The sequence below is a fragment of the Mixophyes fleayi genome, chromosome 9 (assembly GCF_038048845.1).
Source record: "Mixophyes fleayi isolate aMixFle1 chromosome 9, aMixFle1.hap1, whole genome shotgun sequence".
Classification (NCBI taxonomy): Eukaryota; Metazoa; Chordata; class Amphibia; order Anura; family Limnodynastidae; genus Mixophyes; species Mixophyes fleayi.
Window position 1 is genome coordinate 16,877,688 of NC_134410.1, and position 24,266 is coordinate 16,901,953.

At 41.9% G+C, this 24,266-nt stretch overlaps 1 protein-coding gene across 4 annotated transcripts in view; it reads right to left on the bottom strand.

Annotated features, from left to right (window-relative positions):
• Positions 1-10,223, bottom strand: part of LOC142102086 (epithelial discoidin domain-containing receptor 1-like) — a 47,825-nt gene extending 37,602 nt beyond the window's left edge. For 3 of the 4 annotated variants that reach the window (XM_075186637.1, XM_075186642.1, XM_075186636.1), the window contains exon 1: positions 10,204-10,223. In XM_075186637.1, coding sequence (XP_075042738.1) covers positions 10,204-10,208 — 5 coding nt within the window. In that variant the 5' untranslated portion in view covers positions 10,209-10,223. Of the gene's footprint in view, positions 1-8,139; positions 8,755-10,203 lie in introns of those variants that run through there. The other variant, XM_075186639.1, reaches the window with a different exon arrangement.
• Positions 10,224-24,266: the final 14,043 nt, after the last annotated feature.

Genomic DNA, 24,266 nt, shown 5'->3' on the forward strand with positions numbered 1-24,266 from the left:
TTCCAGTCTGTTATTCTAACTTAATCAGCATGACAGAGTGATCTCCAGCCTTGTCCTCGTCAACACTCTCATCTGTGTTAACGAGAGAATCACTGACCTGATGTCAGCTGGTCCTTTTGTAGCAGGGCTGAAATACAGTGTAAATGTTGTTTTTGGGATAAAGTTCATTGTCATGGCAAAGAGGGACTTTCAAATCACTTACAATCCATCTGTTCACTCTTCTTGACATTCACCATTATCAACATTTATTTACATAGCGCCAGCAATTTCTGTAGCGCTTTACAATTGACATTCTGGAGTATATGCAAAGCACCATTGTAAAAACTGAGGCAGCAGACTTTGTGAAAAATAATATTTGTGCCATTCTCAAACCTTTTGACCATGACTGATATATATATATATATATATATATATATATATATATATATATATACACACACACACACACACAATATATAGTTACAAAAAAAAGATTAAATATTTTAAAAAAATATTCAAAAGCTAAAAATTCCTAAAATCGCCCCCCCTTCAGCGCTGCTCCTGGGCCCCTCGCACTCAGCCTTAGTTACGGCCCTGCCTAGGACACAGCCCCACAATACACCTACCAGCCATAGAGATCCCAAGATAGCTCGTGTTATCAGTATCAATATGCTAGATCAGGCTTAGGCAGGTAGTGTGAAACTACAAGTCCCAGCATGCTTGGTGCTTGTAATGTAGTGACACAGTAGCTGGAGAGCCTCAGGGTGCTTTCCTCTGAGCTAGACTTACCCACGTACTATATTGTAAAGCAATGTGCTAGTCTCAGCAATACCAAAGTGACAGGGGCTCTACTTATCACATTGCGTCATTCCAAGGAGGCCATATCTGTGCTCACTATATGCCAGTCTGTCTATAACTCTATGGGCTAGATTTACTAAACTGCGGGTTTGAAAAAGTGGAGAAGTTGCCTATAGCCACCAATCAGATTCTAGCTGTCATTTATTTAGTGCATTCTACAAAATGACAGCTAGCATCTGATTGGTCTGATCTCCACTTTTTCAAACCAGCAGTTTAGTAAATACACCACTATATGTGTTCCAGATTATTCAGGATCTCTATATTCTCCAGAAATACTTTTTTTTATACAATATTCTATAACCCTTATATATGGCCTTTAGCAGCAGATCTTACGTCTGCCCTCATGGATCATCTCCCCTCTCCCTCCCCATCAGTGCAGGTTTCCCAGATCTTGTCGCAGAATCTCAAGTGAAATAATAAGTCATGTGACTAACCAGCCACCTGCGTTCCTCTCATAAAATCTGGGAAATGTGGCAGGGGCCGCGTGAGTGAGGGCAGAGCTTAGGGCCACTGTCATGGGGGTTTCCGGGGTCTGGTACCTGTGTTAGAATGTGAGGAGCAGCAGTTGCCCCTTATACGCTGGGGGTTGATGTGTGGGCGATGAAGGGGGGGGGAGGGCGAGGATCAGCTGCTCGGTGTGTCAGGGGCGTGATGGAGGGACAGCTGCCCGGAATAAAGGAAACAGCTCTAACAATGGAGGGATTGTGAGACACAGAGAGACATTGAAAGAGGAGAGAGACGTTTGCAGCCACAAAAGCGAAGGGGGGGGTGTGGGGGGGGGGGGAGTATGGAAAGAGCAAATGACAAGATGGGGGCGATGGGGGAGAAAACAAAATGAAAAGATTGGAAGAATAACACATTAAAATGAAGAAAATAAGGTTCAGCGGGAGAAAAACGAGGACACTAAAGATATAAAAACTATAAAGCAATAGGACGTTGGAGGAAAATAAGAATAAAGATATAACATTATTATTTATTACTCTCCTCATGTCAACATACTAATATTCTAGACTATAAGCCCTCTCGACCCAATGTTTAATGTCCGCACCTCCTTTGTCTACCTCTAATGTACTTGTTATGTTTTATGTTTAACTTGCATTTGTATGATTTTTATGTTTTTATGTTTCATTTGTACTAGTTCTACCTTTAATTGAGTCATACTTGTAATTTGTACTTGTCATTATGTTTCTTTGTATTGTTGTGGCTGGGATGGTGACTGTCCCGAATTTGAGGCACCTCTCGAATAATCAATGATGATGGTGCTAATGTTCCTCAGCACCCAATTCCACACACCCACCGCCCCTTCCTTCTACCCCCACACTATTCCCTCACACTCTGGTTTTTCACAGTATCACGGTATCATTTCCCACCCACGTTACACCCTACATTCACATCCGTCTCTCAGACATCGTGGTTTCCATGGAAACTGACCTAGCTCCTGAGGCCTATAATACATGAAGCTTCTTTATCGCGTCGTAATCATGGACGGCTTTGCAACCTGATGCACAGTGACTTGATTTCATTCTACCATAATATTTAATTTAACCAATATCCAGCTTCTGCTTCCTGGACCCAGTCATGTTTATCAGCTACTGAACTAGCAGGGATCAGTAGGTCAACGGCAGCACAGAAAAATGGACGGATGCCATATACTCATCAACAACAGAGTCAAGAAGGAGATGTGCATGAAAGCACTGCCATTGTAGAACTGATTTAATAGATAAGGAAGTCAGTTCAATGGACAAGCAGGAAACCAGAGTATAGAAAGTCCTTATCTTTTCATAGACACACACAAAGGATGGTGAAAACCTGGTTTTACTGGCAGTAACAGTGAGGCATTTCCATTCAGGTCTGGCCAACCTGTGCCTCTCCGGGTTTTATGAAACTACAAGTCCCAGCATACCTTGGCAGCTGTTGGCTGGGTATCTACTGACAAAGCATGCTGGGACTTGTAGTTTCACAACACCTGGAGAGCCAAGATTGGCCAGGCCTGGATTATAGATCATACCGTGACACACCGCGTGGTCTTGTGATAGAATTCCTCTACAGGTCAGATTACAATGTCCCATTAGAGCTCCAAGGGAGCAGATATCTGCTCTACATATGAATACAATTACATTTAATAGCTGGTCTTAGGTCTGAAAATGCAAATCCATGTATTTTCCAGTAGGTATTATGTACATATACCCATACCTGCCTACTCTCCTGGAATTCCTGGGAGGCTCCCGAATTTTGGGAAGTCCTCACGGACTCCCGGAAGAGTAGGCAAAACTCCCGAAATTTGGCGAAATTCACGGTAGTGAAAGGAGGGGGCGGGGATTAAGCGTGTCATTAAGCTCCGCCCCCTCCATTCAATGACTTGAATTTCGGCTTTTTATAGTTGGGGCAGGGCTATGGTGACGCGAAATGTCACCACGCCCTCCTCCTACCCCATGTCATCACACGACTTCTCCCCCGGATATGCCCCATTCCTGTTGTTTCAGGTCCACCAGTGTTAATTCTATATATGAGAGAGGATTTTGCATGTTCATATGGTGCCTTCATCCAAAATAAGGTTTGGGCAAAATACTATTTATGATAATAATAATATTAAAGAAACAACACTGAACACAAATACAGCAAAAAAACTTACCAACTACAACTAGAGCATCACATATAGATCCTACAAATAATTCCCATCGGGGATCGGAGTCAGCCGCTAAGGTAGGTATTGTTATTCTAGATGCAGGTTTGTTGTATTTTGCATATGTCCATCTACTTCGGTGATGTAAACTCCAAATAATTTCTTCGAAAACAAAGACTGAAAAACTTTACAGCCAAACACTGTCCTAAAAAAGCCTAATTCTACAGTTCCACTGGTAAAATAAATCCTAAAATACATTGGGGAATTGTATAAAAGTGGAGGAAGCAGAACCTAGATTAAAAATTGCCCTTGAAATGTCAGTAAAAATACCTCCACTTTTTTGGTTATAAACTACGGGTAAAAGTGGTGACATTTTTTTAATAGAATATTATACCATTAATTTACCATTTTAAAGGCAATTTAGCTCAAAATTGTGCTTCCTCTACTATTATAGAACTACCATTTGTTTTAGCTGCAATTTCGAACTGTCCTATGTAAGTTAACACGGCGATCACCATATTCTATGTCTTACAATTACTGCCAGTTGCTAGATCCTTCATGTTGGAGCATTTCAGCCTTACACTATAAGCTTGTTTAATGCACCTGTTTGAAATTCTTATACGCTTCATTTATATGATAAATTTCTGAATTTAGGTTCATGGATTCAAGAAAATCTGATAAATGTACTGAAGCCTTAGTCTTATGTAAAGCATCGTGTCAGGGTCACATAGTTGCCAACGTTTTAAAATATTTTCCAGTCTCCCTTTGTTGCCTCCACACGGAATTCTCTGGCTACTGTCCTGGCGGACGTTGGAACACTAAGATTCCCATGATGTCATGTGTTCTGAATGTGATAATAATGTACTTTTCTACATCTTAAATACTAGTTTTCAATAAATAAAACATAATTTCTAAAAGTCTAGAGACTAAGAATAGATGGTGAGATTTGCATCTGACTTGAAGGAGGAATTTTAGGGTGCAGTTTGCATTTCCAGGCATAAATGTTTAAAACCTTGGATTAGTTCCTAGTAATTAGGGACAGTTGACAGCCATGAGATCAGCTTTTCCATACTTCCCACCTGTCCAATTTTGGTGGTAAAGTCTTGATTTAAGGGGACTGTCCCTCCACTCTGACAGCTAGGACCTTTAATCCCACTGCTGGCACCAGTGGGAAGTGAAGTGCTGAGTACACCTAAAAACTTGTGCGCACGAGGGGTATTTTTAAGTGGAAGGGGGGTTGGGGGTGGCCTAGCGCTTCAGAAGACCCTTTTTGTCTATGTGCTACTAGTTCATGGAGGCAAACTGGTTCAGGTTTAACCCATGGCAATATCGGTAAGTACGGTTTCTCAGAAAGTTTCCAGCTATGACTAGAGGACGCGAAAGAAAAACACCTTGAAGGAAATTCTTCTCTCGTCCATAAAGTCAGCCATGCACACCGAGATTTTATTCAACAATACAAATGTTTTTGGTGAACTAGTACAAGTATTGTCTCATTGATGGGTGCCAAACAACTGGGAAAAATGAACACAAAATCATAGTCGAAGGCAGAAAGACCTACGGGTATATTTACTAAAATGCGGGTTTGAAAAAGTGGAGATGTTGCCTATAGCAACCATTCAGCTTCTAGTTGTCATTTTGTAGAATGTAAAAAATAAATGATAACCAGAATCTGATTGGTTGCTATAGGCAACATCTCGACTTTTTCAAACCCGCAGTTTAGTAAGTATACCCCCTAATCTTCAATATGTATTTCCTACATGTTTAAGAAACTGATAGTTTTCCGATTAGAATGTTATTCAATAAAAAAAATTAGATCTCAGTGTGCAAGGACAGTTATCGTGTCCTCAAGACCTTGTTTTTCTGAACCTTGAGTTTGAGGACTGGCTTAATTACTCTAAAGGGCAACGATCCTCACAATAGCATTGCTTAATCTAATTGAATAAGGCTAGACAGCATCACCACCGCGCAGCCAGAATCTGAAGGAGAAAGTCAAAGACACAGCTTCATCTTCTAATAACAAGAGCAACAACCCATTAAGGTTAAAGTCTTTTGATCCGTACAGTATATACATTGGAATCAATACAATGACACATGTCTATGAAGCAGTTTTAAATCCTTTATAATATAAAAGTGGCTCCTTCTTCCAAAGAGGTTACAAGCTATAGAGACAGGGGCGGGCTGGCCCGGGTGGCAGCAGCCCCCCGGGCCGCTCTGTCAGACCGCTATTAGGGCCGGGGGGTTGGCCGGCTGGCCGCCCCCCCGGATACAATATATCTCCTTTTTACCCGCGGCCGCATCTGATGACATGAGATGCGGCCGCGTCAGCGCTCAGGCGGCCGCATCCCCTGTCATGTGATGCGGCCGTCTGTGTGCCCCCCGGGGCATCCCTCTCCCAGCCCACGCCTGTATAGAGATTACTTCTCTGTACACATGTTGGCATTATTCTACTATGTTAACCCCTGTTGTTTAGGTCTGTCTACTCCTTTTGTATATATTTCATACTTGCCTACTTTTTAAAATTGTACTTCGGGAGATCGGAGTACAGATCATGTGACAGAGGGTAGGAGGAGGTGTGACAACGTCAATAGGTCACCCTACCATAAAATACACAAATTCAAGGTATTGAATAGCAGGGGTCGGGGCTTAATGGAGTGATTAAGTCCCCTCCACCCCTATTCAATGCAATGAATTTCGGCATTTTACAAGGTCCGGGAGGTTTGCCTACTTTTCTGGGAGTCCAGGAGGACTCCCTGAAATTTGCGAGCCTCCCGGAAATTCCGGGAGAGTAGACGAGTATGATATATTTATGTATGAGATGTAGTATTTAGATAGCAACTATACTTCTCTGTGTAATATGTTTTACACAATTGAGGTTATTTCGTAAGAAGATGCTAAACTGCAAATGTGAGAAAAAAAAATCAAACAGCCAATCAGATATTTGCTTTTACTGACACATTTCCACTTGATTGATCAGAGCCAATTGCTTATTGGTCACTAGAGGATGTTGGAGTTTTGTACTTTGTTAGGAAATAAGTTGAAAGTCGTCATATTGTATTAATAGACAAAAACAATGAAATAGCCTCCTGTAATTTTCTAGGGATCAGATCAGCTGACCTCTGGTATAATAGTGTACCAACTGCCTTCTTACAGATGAGACAGCCATATTGAAATTATCACAGGATCCTTCTCGACACGAGCAGTAGAAGTGTGAGGGATGGTGTTTCGTACCTAAATGATGTCACTGATTAGAGAATGGATGCGTTCTTCTATGCTGCATTCTTGGTTCCACACACTAAATAGCTTCCTCCGTTCTCTGCAGATGACAGGCTCTCTTTAATAGTGTATGTTCCTAACATGTAATCCATATTGCGTGCCTAAGAGCCCAGTGTAGCTGCACTTTATATGTAAAATTTAAACTTTATATGTAAAATTTAATGTCTCTTCACTGCAGCTGTTTCCCGCCAGTCAATTTCATTTTCTATAAAGGTTTTATAATATAGCCATTAATAAATATGGTGGATGCAATGTATGGCTTCCTAGCAATGTATGGCTTCCTAGCAGAATATTCAATGGGTCAATAAAGTTATGGAATTCAGGAGCTTGGCTTAATAGTTTAAAGGACCACAAGCCCTAAAATACAAGTGATGCAGTCATGCCCATAATGTGATGTCTAGAATTACAAACTTCAAATGTTGGGAATTATGAACAAATGTATGTATAAGTTTCCAAAGCATGACGGAACCTGAGATGTTCGTCATTCTACTAACATTTGCTGTGGCGTTTAGTACATGCTATTGTTCTTTGTTATCAGCAGTTTTCTGGATAAAACAGGCTGACCATACTTTTGGCAACAGGAAGTGCATAGGACATATATTTTTCAACCATGATCTTAACTTTATCTGAAATGTCTTCTGTTCTGATAGGTTCCTGAACCTTCTACATCTATATATGTGTCAATGTTGTTCGAAGCACATTAATATATGTATTTCAGGTTTAGCGGCTCTTAAATCTGCCAATGTTCTATAACATTCACTTTGATTGCTTTAAATAAACTGGTAGACTGGCTGATACGTGGAAAATCTTACATATTGTAAGGTTTATATGGGGAAGTTGCTTGTAGATTATAGTAAGGGAGATGTAACAATAGGGGCTACCTGGCCCACTTGCCTTTGTGGCCCCTTACTCCATGTGCTAGGAGACATAGACGGGGGAACAAGACATTAGCACCGAGGCCCCCTACCACAGAACACCCACCTCCCGCCTCATAGTATGGCAGCAAGACTTGTGCTGTACACCAAAAGCTGTGTGTTCTGCACGCTCTAATAAGGCCCCACAGCACTGACTACAGACAGTGCTGAGCCCCCCAAACCTCCACATGTGCAGGTCAGGGAAACACTTTGGACAATGAGGTTTTAGCGGCAGGGAACCGCAAGTTACTTGCTCTGGGCCCCACTCAAACCTTACCGTAAATATATACAGTTAAGAGCGCCCCAATGCCAAGACTACCGCTACTGCCCAGAAATACACTGTCTGTAATTTCTCTAAAATGTCAGGACAAAAGAAAAAATAAATAACATAACTAAGTAATCAAACAACTAAATAAAAATGAAATACGAAGATAGTGTACAAACACAGGTAGGACACAAACACTTTATAAGGCAGAGAAAAGATTTACTTACAATAAATTTGACTTGATCTCAGCCGCTAAATATGAAATCTCAGCAGCTTCTGTTCCTGTGTAGAGTTGGGGTCTTCCTTTAGATGTCTGTATGCGAGGTAGCGTTATAGGGGTATTTGTTTGGGGTAGATGGTCGCAGGGTATGTGCCAATCCTATAGCGTTCCTGAATCAGCTGCTCCCACATGGATGTAAGTCATGGAAGGGGGATAGGTGCTTAGGTCCATCACTCGCCCTAATAATTCCCAATAGTTCTTATTTCTAGACAATTATATAAATAATGTCCGCCCCCCTCTCTCATATTAACTCTCCCCCAGCCTGTTAGCCTGTAGACACCCCACAATGTCTGTGAACATTATTTTCCCCAACTTATCAATAGTTTCCTCTTCTTTTTTTTTGCAGTCAAACTTTTCTTACTTTATCCTTCTGTCACTTCTACACAGAGGGTCAGCTGCACTGTCTGAAACTACTTGTAGCTTCTCTCCTTCAAAAGATGTTTTCTGTCCACAACCCGTTTCCAACCCTGCACCCCCTCCAAAAAAGTCTCTACTGCCTTTTCTATATTCTCTACTGGTCGCTGCTTTTCTCTCTCTGTCTCTCAGGCCTCTCCTTGCTCTCCCACTTCCCAAATGTATTCCCCCCCTCCTCAGTCTCTGTGTCTCTGTTCCCCCCCCCTCCTTTTTCCCACCACCTGCTGCTATAACTCACTCTGACAGTGGCTCCCTGTGATACAGTGACACACAGGCAGCGACCATAGACAGTGAGAGACAGGTAGCTCGGTCTGTTCCTGGAGACACTTTTAATGTCATGATATGGCGGATAATAATAGTAATTGTACCTAGACACGTATGAAATACAGGGGTAGACTTATCAAACACTCTGGAAATTAAAAGCGGAGGTGTTGTCGATAGCAACCATTCAGATTCTAACTATAATTTATCTAGCACATTCTAGATTCCGATAGCTAGAATCTGATTGGTTGCTATGGGCAACGCCTCTACTTTTCAGTCTTAGAACGTTTGATAAATCTACCCCTTAATAATCAATGCCGTAAGGTAATCTTTTACATTATTTGCAAATACGCAGTGACTCACAGGAACCAATATGACATATCATTTTATTTTTTAGCATGCTATTAGTTAATGAAAATAAATGTTTGAGTGGTTGCTATAGGTAACTGCACATTTTAACTTTATTAGTAGATATCCTCCGTTCAATCCCCACAAAACAAAAAACATAAGAAAGGGCCTATATCCTGCTTATATCATAGTTGGAGCATGCAGCCAGTCATATTTTATAATTAGTATATGTACATATTTCTGGCGTAGACTATCCCGCTGGAGGAGACTGGCCCAGGGTGGATTAATGGGGAAGTATCATTTTTCAATTTGTTTCAGTATCTTATCATACCTGGACCCCCACTGAGCAGTGAAACCTCACACCCTACAGACTGGCCCCGACCCTGAGCTGACCGACAGGAATTTCACACTAGGTGGGAACAGTAGCCGGGTTCTGATTGGATAGGTGACTCTTTCACTTTCTACTGGCTGCTGGTTGTCACACTGCAGCCAAAGGTGCCCAGTGCACCCAAGAGACATTATCTGTATGGCCTTATCTGTGTGGAGTTTGTATGTTCTCCCTGTGTTTACGTGGGTTTCCTCCGGGTGCTCCGGTTTCCTCCCACACTCCAAAAACATACTAGTAGGTTAATTGGCTGCTATCAAAATTAACCCTAGTCTCTCTCTCTCTCTGTCTGTCTGTGTCTGTGTGTGTGTGTGTGTGTATGTTAAGGAATTTAGACTGTAAGCTCCAATGGTGCAGGGACTGATGTGAATGAGTTCTCTGTACAGCGCTGCGGAATCAGTGGCGCTATATAAATAAATGGTGATGATGATGATGATCTGTAGTGATATTACCTCTAGAGCAGTTGCAGATATCATGAGACGTATTGTTGGGTCTATTTACTATTATGACGCGATAACAAAGATTTCCTATTACCGCCTATCAAAAAAATGGTTTATGGTTGCATCTGAGTGTTACTGGCTGGCACCATTACGGATAACTTACCGCATTCCCCAGCCAATCCTGGATGCAGCTGCCCGTGTCTCACCTCGCTTCCACTTCTGAAAATAATTAATGAACATTGATAAAAAAAAAATATATAGAAAAATATATATATTTAAATATTCTTTTGCAGGCTTTCAGAATAGAAAATGAATTAATAAATAAAGCATGTTTTCTATTAATATCGTCTACGGTCATCATCCTGAGATGGCGATAGCAAATTGAGGTACATGTACCGTCGCTATCCTTGTTAAACAGGAGAACCCGGCGGATCTCTCTTTATGAAGACAAAGGGGTATATTTATGATACTGCGGGTTTGTAAAAGTGGAGATGTTGCCTACAGCAACCAATCAGATTCTAGCTGTCATTTTGTAGAATGCACTAAATAAATAATAACTAGAATCTGATTGGTTGCTATAAGCAACATCTCCACATTTTCAAACCCGCAGTTTAGTAAATCTAGCCCAATGTGTTTGTTTGTTTTTAATTACTACTATTTATTAGTTCATATTTTAAGGATTTACATTTTTACATTATTTATTTAATGATGTAAAAAAACAAAAAATAGGCTTATTAATTCATAAAAGGAAGCACAATTGCAATTGTGACTGCAGCCCTTTAAAGATATTACATGCAAAATGTCACAGCAGTCAATAGTTAACCATTATTACATGGCAATCTGCAGGATTTGGCTGGTTAAGGGGTAATCTACCCCGCCTTCCTCTCGGCTGATTTCATTTGAAGAATTTATGACAAATACAATTTATGACAGTGTGAACTTGCATATCTAGATCTGTCCACACGAGGCTGCAGTCAGTACAGTTTTGTTCCTAAATCTTTCCTCTCGCTTTGAGTTAATTATCTGGAATGCAACAAAAGTACATATTCATTGCTGATAATGGGCATGTGAGTTGGCACTGTTTTTAGGGTGCTTTTAATGTGTATGTTAGCAGGATAGTTGGGTTAATGAGTAGGTTGCCAACAAATGGCATTTCTGACTTCTTCAGACAAGCATTTTGCATGCACATGTAAGGGCATTTGGGAGTGAATGTAAGACCCCAGTGACGAAAGGGTGTGTTTTTCTTTTAGGGGGCGTGTAAAATTGTCCCACAAGACAAGAATGTAAGTTCTTGTGCCAAACCTTGTACTGCCTAAAGTAACTAATCAAACACTGCTGGAATGTGAATTTGTAAGATATATACCAAGTCCTACCTCTTTATTGTACCTTATCAGAGATGGTCTGGCAGGGGGGGTTTCTGGTTCTCCAGAAACCCCTCCCCTCCGCGTAATAATGGTACTGTACAGCAGCCGCGGCGCTGTCAAAGAAGCGTCCGCAGCGGTGCTGTATATTGCCGCGGACGCTTCTTTGACAGCGCCGCGGCTGCTGTACAATTCAGAATCGCCAAAATGGAGCTGCTGCGCATGCGCGGCCACACGTGCAGCAGCTCTCTCTTTCTCTCTATTTTTTTTTAAGGGGGGGGGGGGGGGGACTTAAAAAACCTGCGTTTGCCCCTGTCTGGTGCCCATTCATTTCAACACTGGTAACTGTACATCGCTGTGCTTGCAGCTTCTGCACTACATGTAACTTGTAGCAGTGTTATTGGCTTAAGGAATAGGAAGACAGTGCTATATTATTCAACCCATTTGGGATGTAATCTCAGATAATTTCTGTGGGCCTGAGTCATTAAGAAAGTTTAAGGTGTAATTTTGCACCTGGGCAAAGCCATGATGCATTGGAGGGGGGGATGCAAATTTAAAATGTGGGGACAGATTTATAGTTTGAGTAGGGCATGTGCTAGATTAAATTTAAATTTCAGTGTAAAAATACAGCTATCAAGTATTAGTGTGCTAGATGAAAAAACAGCCAGTATTTAACTTCTGTGCAAAATAATAAACTAATTTGCACCCCTTGCATTCTAATATGGTTTGTTCCGGAGTATAGTTACTCCTTTTTTTTGCCTTACTTTCCTTAATGACTTAGGCCCACAAAGGAAACCAAGGGTTGTCTGGCAACTTTAAGCCGGGAAGCAACCTCAAGCAACTGGCCCAGGTTTTCCTACCAGCTTGCCATAGTGGAAAAATGGGTGCGGCAAAAACATGCATGTGTTGTTTCTCTAATGTGAGTATGGTTTAAATAACCAATGAAATATATGAAAAAAATGTTATGTCAACTAGATATAATCAAATATCTACCAGCACTGATAAAACTTCAATGCAGAGACTATTCTAGTGACTGATATACAATACACAGAGCAGTCTATTCACCACTATACAATATAGCGAACATTCTAGTAACCTCTATACAATACAAAGAGCATCCTAGTAATCGATATATAATACAGAGCATTCTAGTGACCCATATACAGTACAGATGGTATTTTAGCGCTCTCTACACAATATACATAAACACACCAGAGAATCCAGCACTCCGCACTTGGGTTTCCAACCGTTACTTCCACCTTCAGTGCTTACTCTTTCCAGGTTATCAGCACTAACCCAATGCAGGAAACCGCTTCATATAGCAGCATGCAAAATTATTGAGCAGGGTTTACAGAATAAAACATCATGTCATCAGACATAAGCCAGGTCCTGATTGCTCCAAGGAGGTAACCAGTGTCGGAACTATTATTGGTGCGGCAGGTGCAGTGCACCTGGGCCCATGGAGATAATGGGGCATGGTGCATGGCAGATGCAGAGGGTCAGGGGCCCCGGTTCCCTCCTCCCACCTCCCTGCACCGGGGCTCCCAGTTCGCTAGTTCCGCCTCTGGGGGTAGCTATCAAAGACACGCCATGACAGGCCATGCTGCTTAGTCCTCAGTGGATGATTCCTGAGAGACAAATCTGAAGTGCATGGATTGAGAAGGTAGAATCGTGAGGGACGAAGCTGATTTCAGTCGACTGGAAAATGTAGAATTGTGAAGGACAAAGTCGATAAAAAGGGAAACAAAAAAGGGCTCTTGAAGCACCAGCAAAGTTGGAATTTCCTTTTGATGCTGGTGCTTCAAGAAGATCTGAAGAGAAATGAAGAGTGGTCAACTAACCAGAACTGGTACACGGTCAGTAACACCTGAACCGTTTCCTGACATCTCTTCGGCCTGTTGTTGGGTTCTCCTTCTGGTTCTGATTATTGCTAACCTGGCTTGTGCTGATATTTCTTTCTGAGCTCAGGGTTTGCACTGAGCAGTCTATGCTCCAGTTCTGGTTAGGTGAGTACTCTTCTTCTTCTCGGCTTGGCACCAACTTGTCACATCAGGGGCACTTCCAGCAGTAAAGCCCAAACCCCCTTTTGGGAATCTCTGGTGAAAACCATGGGCTCATTAAACTAAGCGCCTCTGTTCCCTGCCTGGTAATAGAGAATCCACTAAATCCTGCGCTCATTGTGTCACAATGAATCCTCACGTTGCAGTTGTCAGTGTTGGTGGTGTATTGCCACCTGTTGTCTGAAGCTGGTATTCTGGCAGATCCTTGCAGTGCTTCCCCCTTTAGGAGCAGACTCCGGATGCAACCCTCTATGCTTGGCTGGATGCAGCCTGAAGAGTTTGGTGAGCAGAGCATGTGTGTGAACCTCAGTCAACTTAATCCACGAGCAGTTCTGAGGACCGAAGACCTTCCAGTGTACCAGGTACTGCATGCCTCTCCCAAATCTACTGGAATCAATGATCGATTGGATGATGTATATTCCTGTTGTCCCTCTACCTCTACTGCGGGAGGAGGAACCATCTTTCATCTTGGAAATGGGTCCCTCACCACTATTTTCAGAAGGGTGATGTGAAACACTGGGCGGGTCTGGAAGGTAGCTGGTACCCGTAGCCTGTACACTACTGGATTTATCTTCCCGCTGATTGGGTACGGACTGATACACTTAGTCCTCAGATGGAATGAGTGCATCTCCAGGGTGATATTGTATGTGGATGGCCACACTTTATCGCCCAATGAGAACAGAGGCAGCAGATCGATTGGCCCATCCCATTCACTGTATTCAATGGGGTGGTAGTGTCTCTGCCTGTTTTTTGTCAAAGACCCTACTGGTCCAGACTTAGTCTCCACTATTTGGGTAGTACAACATACCACTGCTGTTTTCGCTGGTTTAGGCAAATGGCTTGTTCTGACTCACCCCACTCCTATTTCTGTATAGCCCTTCAATCGTTCACTGTGTGTGTTTATTTGTGTGTGTTAACCAGGGGTAAGCCAAGATGATTTGGCTCTTCGGGCTGTGGATGGCTTTAAATGAGATCAGTTCCCAGTAACTGGAATCGACAAACAGCACCTGGATAGTCTTGTGGATTACCAATGCCGGTGTTATGGTTCACCCATTCACATTTTTTATGGTCATTGGCATTACCTTCAGAAGCAAGAATAATTTCATCTTGTGTCCAAACCTTTGTAATTCTCGATAATTCTGGAACCCAAGGCCTTTGTGTCTATGAAGCAAGCCCCTCAGGATAGGGCAATGGGCAGCTTCAATTGCAGAAAGGAATGTGGAGGCAGAATTGCCGCAATGCTAACTGAATTTGACTCCGGTTGCGGTGAACAAAACCATTTCCGATGTCTCAGATCTTTCCAATTCTGGGCACCATTTGTTCTAGAAGCCTCAGCACCACAATAAAGACATCTGCGCATCTCTCAGTAACGAGTTTCCTCATCCTCTGTTAAAAAAATCCTCCCTAAATACATAAACTCCTCAAAGTGCTCAGCTGGCATGGCACGAATCTTGCCAATCCTCTCTGAAAGGAACCAGTTTGTTCCTTCCGGTATCTGCTGTGAGTGTGCAGAATTCAATGGCATACTGGGCCACCCTATACTGTCTTGTGGGGGCTTTGGGGTGCAATCTGGAATGTGAAAAATCAGCTTCAACATGGCTGAAAACTCCTTGCTGTTACCCATCAACAGATCGTTCTTCTCCTTGAGTGGTGTTGCCCAGTCTATAGCCTAGCCAGTCAGCAGGGAGATGACATTTCCCACTTTGTTCCAACCTGTGATGAATCTAGGTCAAGAATCCCCTGCACCCTTCGGGATTGTCTTCAAAATGCAAAGTTGCAGCAATTTTAGACTCCCAAACAATAATGGGTACTGTCACTTGTTGCTCCCAGAGAGAAAAATTGGGATTCTGTCGTCAAAGGAATAAGTTGGATGACCAACAACTCATAGTTGCCATCAGCTTCAAGATCTGCTTGTTTCAGAATGCCAATGCCTGACTCGTGTGTCTGTGAATTGTCACACTGCAGCTGTGTCCCAGCATGGTCCAAATTGAGGCTTGAGCAAAATGTCACGGTACTGTTGCTCCAAGAACAGATCCACTTGGCTGGGGTGACTATCAGAGACACATCACAACTAGCTTGGCCGCTTAGTCCTGAGAGGACGAGTCATGAGCGACAAAGTTGAAGTCAATGGGTTGTAGAGGGATGAAGCTGAAGTCATTAAACAGGCAAACAAAACAAGGCTCTTGAAGCACCAGGAGAGAATCTAAATTCCAACTTCACTTGTGCAAAGACCACTGGACATGATCATAATACAATTCTATTATATTTTATATTGACATAGTGCACTACACCTCCCATGATGACCTCACACTACACCTATTCAATGTGACCTGTCAAGTGGTCATTATCATATAATTCTATTACACTCTATATAACAATAGGACACTATACCTCCCAAGAAGCCCTGACCAATGGGCATGATAATAATTCAATCATATTACACCCTATAGAAAAATGGAATAGTACACTTACCCAACACGTTCTAACTACTGTACATGATGATGATATAAATCGATTATACTCAATATAGATATAGGACAATACAATACCCACGATCCCCTGACCACTGGACATGATCACTATGTAATTATTTTACACTTAATGCAGATATAGGACACTTCACCCACCCACCATGACCTGACCACTGGACATGAACGTGTTACAATACCAGTATACTGAACATGAACTGTACTCCTACCAACCGTGACTTGATCACTGGGCACGATCACATTACATTCTATTATGTTGTGTAGTTTCAGCCCATTAGGTCTAAAAGTGCTAAATTTCAGCATTATGGCCATCTTAATGTACATCATTATTGGCCATCATGTACAGTAGTAAAGCTAGGTACACACTACAGAATTTTCCACCAACTTTTTATGCCAATCGATTTTACATGCGATCAATGTTCCGATTGCTCGGTCCATGGACTGCATACACACTAGCCATGTTTAGGACGATAAAGGGAAGAGCGGACATCCCTTTAGCGACTTTTTACAGCCATGTTGTCGTGAGCAATGACTGTAATTTCGTACTCACTGTTGTGGATCGGTCGGAAGTTTATACACACTACACAACGGAAACGAGATTGGAACGAAAATATTTAACGGTACTACCAACCAAATGAGGCGACAATCGTCCATTTGGGCAAACTTTCGACCATCGTGTCACTGCACACACTGACCGACTTTTGAACGAGCGGTCGTATGTCGGCTAATTGAGCCGATTATTGGACGAAAACCGTGTAGTGTGTACCCAGCATTAGGGCTTCTTGGGAGGTATAGTGTCCTATTGTTCTATTGTGTTTTTGTGTTTTGGTTGTATTTTGTGTGTGTCACTCTGGGTGTGCACTGATAAGTGCGCAGATGAGATGAGTTCACAGCCCCAAACCAGGTTTTTCGTGATAAGATCATGATCTGCCTGAATGATGTATCCTTCTTAAAATAAACCCTAGATTGGGCAGATAATGAAGTAAATTGTGGCCATTCATATCTATAGGATTAGGAGAGACTTTGTGTTTTCTATGTTCAGGAAGTGTGAACGAAGTACTTAATTAGCGGTTACGTCATCCTAATTAGATTTTATTGACAAGATAATTATACCTAGGTTATAAATCATGGTAAACAAGGTTTTTATAGAACTCCAGGATGTTACATCATTATTCTATGATCCCATGAGTTACTTTTATAGAGGGATTCTAGAGAGGCAGCTGCTGCATGCAGACATCCATAGAAATGCTGACATTATTTGTATAGAATTGAATATACAGGTTCCTTGTGAGTATAATTACGTGTCGTGCATTTCGTTTTACACACAGAACCTGATCGATTAGTTGGAGTCTTAGAAACGTGTGTTTTTTTGTGACAGGTGGTAGGGGGGATAGTATAGGGTGATAACAGCTGTCAGGAGGGGGAGGAAAGCCCTACAAAGAATTCTGTGATTACAAAGAGCGAGCGAATCCTATATAATTCTGTGGTGTACCAGATACATGTGATACAGGAATACTGTAGATGTAATGCCTGACTTCTCAAGTGTTCACCCGTAAACAGGGATGTACAACTGGGGTCAGTCACAGTCCACCTGTCACCTAACACCTCTGTAACTATTAATCATAACCACTGATACAGAGGGGAAATAGGTGTGAAAAAAACTACACGACGGCCATATAGGGCGCTATAGAACGAATTCCGCATACTGTACCTGGCATTGGTCAAATGTAACCTTTATTGAAAAATTGAAAAGGCTTCCAGGTATATTTGCATAAACCCCCACACTCTGAAATACACATGGTTGAAACTAAGGTGGATAATCAGCCTGTTCAATGTATAGTCTAAAGCTGGCCTGTCCAACCTGCGGCCCTCCAGGTGTTGTGAAACTACAAGTCCCAGCATGCTTTGCCAGTAGGCAACCAGTTGATAGCTGAAAGGGCATGCTGGGACTTGTAGTTTCACAACATCTGGAGGGCCGCAGGTTGGACAGGCCTGGTCTAAAGGTTAATTAAACCCAGGTCTGTACAATCTAAAACACTCCCACTTTACACCTTGTATTGTTTGCCAATCGATATTGGTTAATAACTTGTGAGTTTCAGCGTGAGTGTTGTCAAGTTTATTCTCAGAGAGGAAAAGTCCATCCTATTGACCAAAAAGGCAAATGGATACATTGGGGTATATTTACTAAACTGTGGGTTTGAAAAAGTGGAGATGTTGCCTATAGCAACCAATCATATTCTAGCTGTCATTTTGTACAATGCACTAAATAAATAACAGCTAGAATCTGATTGGTTGCTATAGGCAACATCTCCACTTTTCCAAACCCGCAGTTTAGTAAATGTAGTCCATTATCTCGATCAACCTCCTCATAATGTCCTCTGCTATTTAAAGTTACAGATACAATTTCTTGTAGGAAGGGCGCCCAATGCATTTGTAAATTATGTTCTGAATTATGAATCTGCAAACACCTTCCCATGTGTTAAGGAATTCCATAGCTCAACCACCCTTACAGAATGGTTGAAAAAGAGGGATAGGCTGCGCTTCCTCCAAATATATGAAGCAGCCAAATGCGAACCTGAGAGTGTGTGGGGGACCCCTAAACTCCCAACAATGTTAGATACGTATAAAAATAGTCAGGTTCTGGGCGCTTGTAAAGGAAAGATATATCAATTTAATATGGATAGGTCCACAATACGCTCCGGCCGGAACGAGACAGCTTAGATGTGTTAAACAATAAACATGCATCAATTGACACTGCCGAAAACAATGATAATGGTAAAAAACACTATAAACTCAGTGTGATTGAAAATATGGTTAGAGTGCACTTGCAAGCTACTAAAATATGAAATGACAATTGATATGAACCGCAAAAAGGGAATGTAAGGAAATATAATGTCCAGAGTTGTAAAATAAAAATGTTGGTGATGATGAAAAATGCAAGCAAAAATGAAATTGGTAGCCGTTACTCACATGAAGCAGGGATGTCTGGCTGTCTATAATGCAGACAGGCACTTAGTAGCGGTCCCAGAGTCTGTGCTGATGAGGTTAGATATAACGTTGATTTCAATGATAAAAAGCACCCAGCAGAATGCCAATTTTTAAAACAAGAATGAGGAAGAAAGTTCTTCTAGTTCCTAAAGGGAAATCCTCTCCTTCTTGTTGAAAGAAAAAATGATCCCGCTCAAATAGCGTGTGCACGCTGCGGGATATCTTCGTGTTGAGATTAAATGTATGGATATCAAAATGCCTCCAATAATAATGGACAGGTACCCAGCAGAATATAGGTGGTGATGATCCAAATGTAGTCCTCCTAATCCCCAACGTAGTCTCTCTCTTTCTCATAAAGTTGAGGCTAAACAGGGGAAGCGGTAGTGCCGCTACGGATGAGCGCATACACGCTACAGGCTGGTCTCCGATGTGGATGTCTGTATATGGTAATGTAAGATGCTAGCATGCTAGTAAGTTGAATAAAACTGAGTTGAGGGACAGTCTCCAACGCGTTTCGCCCGGTGGCAATGGCCAGTGGGCTTCCTCAGGGATAGTAATGTCCAACTGGTCTTCCTAGCCAGTTTTTAAAGAGATCCGGATGTGCCAATCAGCCAAGAGGCAATGGAGTAATTAAGTAATTAGTGAATAAATCTGAGTACTGGTGATTGCACAACAATCCAACAGGCATGATGGAAAAAAACAACCCTTACAGTAAAGAATCCCTCCCTATGCTCCTCTTTTATATTAGGATGGTGTGGTGGCACAATGGCACAGTTATTAGCTTTATTGCCTCACGCGGCCACGGGTTCCATGTTGACACATGGTCATGGGTTTTTATCTGTATGAAGTTTGTATGTTCTCTCCATGTTCGTATGTTTTTTTGGTTTTTTTTCACGGCGCTCCGGTTTGTTCCCACTGTCCAAAAAACGAACTGATAGTTTACCTGGCTTCTGACCAAATTGACCCTAGTTTGTGTGGTGGAGAATTTAGACAGTAAGCTCCAGGGGCGCATTGTCTGATCAAGTAAAGCACCGAGTAAAATGTTGGAGTAATGTAAATAAAGAATAACAGTATTGACAATGAATATATTAATACATCTTAATTAAGTCACCACTAAGGCGCCTTTTTTCCCACAGCAAACAAATGTAGTTTTTCTTCTCTATAATTTAACCCTTCCATTCCCTCTATTATTGAGGTTACCCACCTCTGAACCCTCTCAAGTTCTCCTTTGTCCTCCTTATAGTCAGGGTCTCGCTATTGTATACCATATTCAAGATGTAACTAACTAGTGACTTATACGGTCGTTATACTATCTTTGTGTCACATGCATTTATTACCACTTTTATGTTTCTCAGGATTTTATCTGCCTTTGCAGCTGCTGCCTGACACTGTGTGCTGCTGCTCAGCTGTCAACTAGTATTCCTAAGTTACGATGAGTTTCTAGCCCTGCATATATCCTCATAGTAGTCTACTAATGTAGACCTGGTTATACTACGGTACAATGGACCATATGTTTGGGCACCTCCGAGAACAAACATTGCCAACCCTCTTATGTGATTTGCTTCCTGGACAGTGACTTGAGTAAAAGTTGGAAAGTGTAGCAGTTTTACCCTGGCAGCCAACACAAATATGAAATATACATGTATCTGTCAACTGTATTAGTTGTCTGCCAGGGTATATAGCAGAGTCAGCAGTTTGGAGGCGAAACAGAGAGCCGTTACTTAAAATTTTAGTGCCTGGGGCGAGAAAGAAAGATCCTGCCCCCTCAGCACGCAATTTTAACCAAATGAACCTAAAATATTCATAAACTGCGCCCCCTTCAGCATTGCGCACTGGACAGTCGCCCCTATCGCACAGTCCTAATTACGTCCCTGGCAAACCACTCCCAAATACTATTTGTTACCCACGTATGGCTATCACGTTTCCATGTACTGTACGTGTTCTATAATTGTTGTGTTTTTAACATTTGAGCAATATCCTCAGAGAGTTGACATAGGCAAACAGGAATTACTGCTATCCTCCTATACACCAAAATTACTCACCACATACAAAGGTAAATATTATTGTTTTAGCACACATCAAGATTATCCAACATCCGACATGTCTTACAGTGTATGTCAGACTTATGTCAGACTCTTTCTCTCCAGCTGATCCACAAGTATAAGCATATCCTGCCAGTCTCTGACTACAATGGCACATCTCTTATTTTTGCCTGTTACACCTGCGGTCTATGCTGATTGGCTCACTGTCCGGCCAAGTTCTCTTCCTCAACGATGCCATCTTCACACACTGGGGCTTAGCAAATGCACAGTATTGTTTTTGGGAATTGGTTTTCCTGCATCCGTAAATGACCCCCATGGTGTCCTATTGACAATATTTAGACATGTGAAATAAGAAAATCCAAAAATTCATAAATCTTTTAGTCACAATTATATAAGGCCATATTACGTAGTGCTGTGTAATCCCCATTGGAGCTTACAGTCTAAATTCTCTATAGCACACACATACAGTAGGGTCCAGTTTGTCAGAATCCACATTGTGTCTTTGGGAGCATCCAAAGATAGCTCCAATAATTCCGCAGCGCTGTACAAAGAACTCACTCACATCAGTCCCTGCCCAATTGGAGCTTACAATCTAAATTCCCTAACAGACATAGAGACAGACAGACTAGGGTCAATTTATTAGCAGCCAATTAACCTACAAGTATGTTTTTGGATTGTGGGAGGAAACCGGAGCACCCGGAGGAAACCCACGCAAACACAGGGAGAACATACAAACTCCACACAGATAAGGCCATGGTTGGGAATTGAACTCATGACCCCAGTGCTGTGAGGAAGAAGTACTAACCACTACGCCACCGTGTTGCCCAAATAGATGATATCTTATAACAAACAGCTACTTATAATATTCACAAATATATCGTCGTCCTTTATTTATATAACGCCACCAATTCTGCAGCGCTGTACAGAGAATATTTGTCACTCACATCTATCCTTGCCCCATCGGAGCTTACAGTCTAAATTCTCTAACACATACACATGCTAGTACAGGGTTTCCCAAACCCAGTCCTCAGGGCTCCCCAACAGTGCAGGTTTTCTGGATCACATGTGACATAATTAGGACCACCTGTGGATCTGTTACAATGTGTCAGTCAGTAATGAATACACCTCCAGCAAGGAGATATGGAAAACATGCACTGTTAGGGAGCCCTGAGGACTGGGTTTGGGAAACCCTGCGCTAGTAGGTTAATTTTTGTAAGCAGTCAATAGTCAATGAACCTACTAGTAAGTTTTTGGGAGCAAGCTGGGGCACCTTGAGGAAAAACAGGCAAACAAGGGGGTGTTGTATACAAACTTCCCTTGTAAGACCCTGGTCAGGAGATGAATGTATGAATATATAAATAAATAAATATATAAATATATATATATATATATATATATATATATATTACGACATGACCTTTTCCACCCAGTACACTTCACACTTCATTTACTATTGCAATTATCTGTATGAATTAATTAACTGATATAAAAAAAAACCCACCCTGCTCATTATGTAATTTCAGTCACCGTCCAGGTAGCTGCATTAGTAGATGAAGTGGGAAGCTGGGGAGGGGTGCATCTTGTCTCGGGAGGAAGGGGTTATGTTGGAGGGTCTGCATGATTTGTGGCCAACGTCAAAGTTCACATAACCTGGCGGAACTTAGATGTTTGACATTGTGTTTAATGTTTGCTGCATAACTCCCTGAGTCTAGAGTAAGCACTGTCCCAGTTCTGACAAAGTTCCTGATACTTTTACACATATGGGGCCAGATACATATTTAGACGTAAATCCATTTGCGTAGCGTATCTTGCCTGAAATAGCTCTGTACCTGCTTAGAAACGGGCTTTACTCCATAAAAACACAATTGCACACAAGTCATCGCTGAACACTAATGACACTTACGACTGTCTTCGACTTGAGAGGTGGATCGGGGGGGAGGAAAGTGGCGGACTACCATGGACCACGTACAGTACGGATGCGCAATTGCAGATGTGGCCTATTCAATTCCTGGGTTTCTGGTAAGTACGTTTGTACTCAGCCGTATCATCTGCAGCTACTACAGGGCAGGTGTAAGTGCCGACTGATACTGATAACTGACATAGCATAGACTTTGTTCTAATAACTACACGTATGTGTGCCACTAACTATCACAGAACACGTGTATGCAAGTAAGAGAGACTATAAAAACTCATTGTATGTACAGGACGCATTAAAAGCATCTTGATTTATGTATTTATTTTATGGGCAGTACGGTAGCTTAGTGGTTAGCACTTCTGCCTCACAGCGCTGGGGTCATGAGTTAAATTCCCAACCATGGCCTTATCTGTGTGGAGTTTGTATTTTCTCCCCGTGTTTGCATGAGTTTCCTCCGGGTGCTCCGGTTTCCTCCCACACTCCAAAAACATACTAGTAGGTTAATTGGCTGCTATCAAAATTGGCCCTAGTCTCTCTCTCTCTCTGTCTGTGTCTGTATATTAGGGAATATAGACTGTAAGCTCCAATGGGGCAGGGACTGATGTGAGTGAGTTCTCTGTACAGCGCTGCGGAATCAATGGCGCTATATAGATAAATGGTGATGATGATGTATTTAATGTTAAATAAGTAAATGCAGATTTTAAATCCATATATTTATTATTGATTACACTGTTATGAGTTGTTCATTTAATTTGTAATATAATTCTTATAGTGCACATACTGCAGTCTGTTCTATTAACATACGGCAAGTAACGTTTAGGCAGATTGTATTTACACCCGGATTCAAATAGAAATGTTTCTTGAGATCTGCTTGGATTTGAATACGGTCGAATCTACATTCTAGTTCTCTGCTCTTTTTTAAGAACGCAACTTGCGTGCAGGTCACGTCCGAACATGAATCAGGCCCATAGTTAAAGATATCATCATCGCCATTTATTTATATAGCGCCACTAATTCCGCACTCACATCAGTCCCTGCCCCATTGGGGCTTACAGTCTAAATTCCCTAATATACACACACACACAGACTAGGGTCAATTTGTTAGTAGCCAATTAACCTACCAGTATGTTTTTGGAGTGTGGGAGGAAACTGGAGCACCTGGAGGAAACCTATGCGAACACAGGGAGAACATACAAACTCCACACAGATAAGGCCATGGTCGGGAATCAAACTCATGACCCAGTGCTGTAAGGCAGAAGTGCTAACCACTGAGCCACCGTGCTGTAGTTCTTTTAGGTGATAGAATAAATATTTCACATGATACAATAGGGACATCATGTTACAGGATATTTTTCTATCTATTTACAAAAC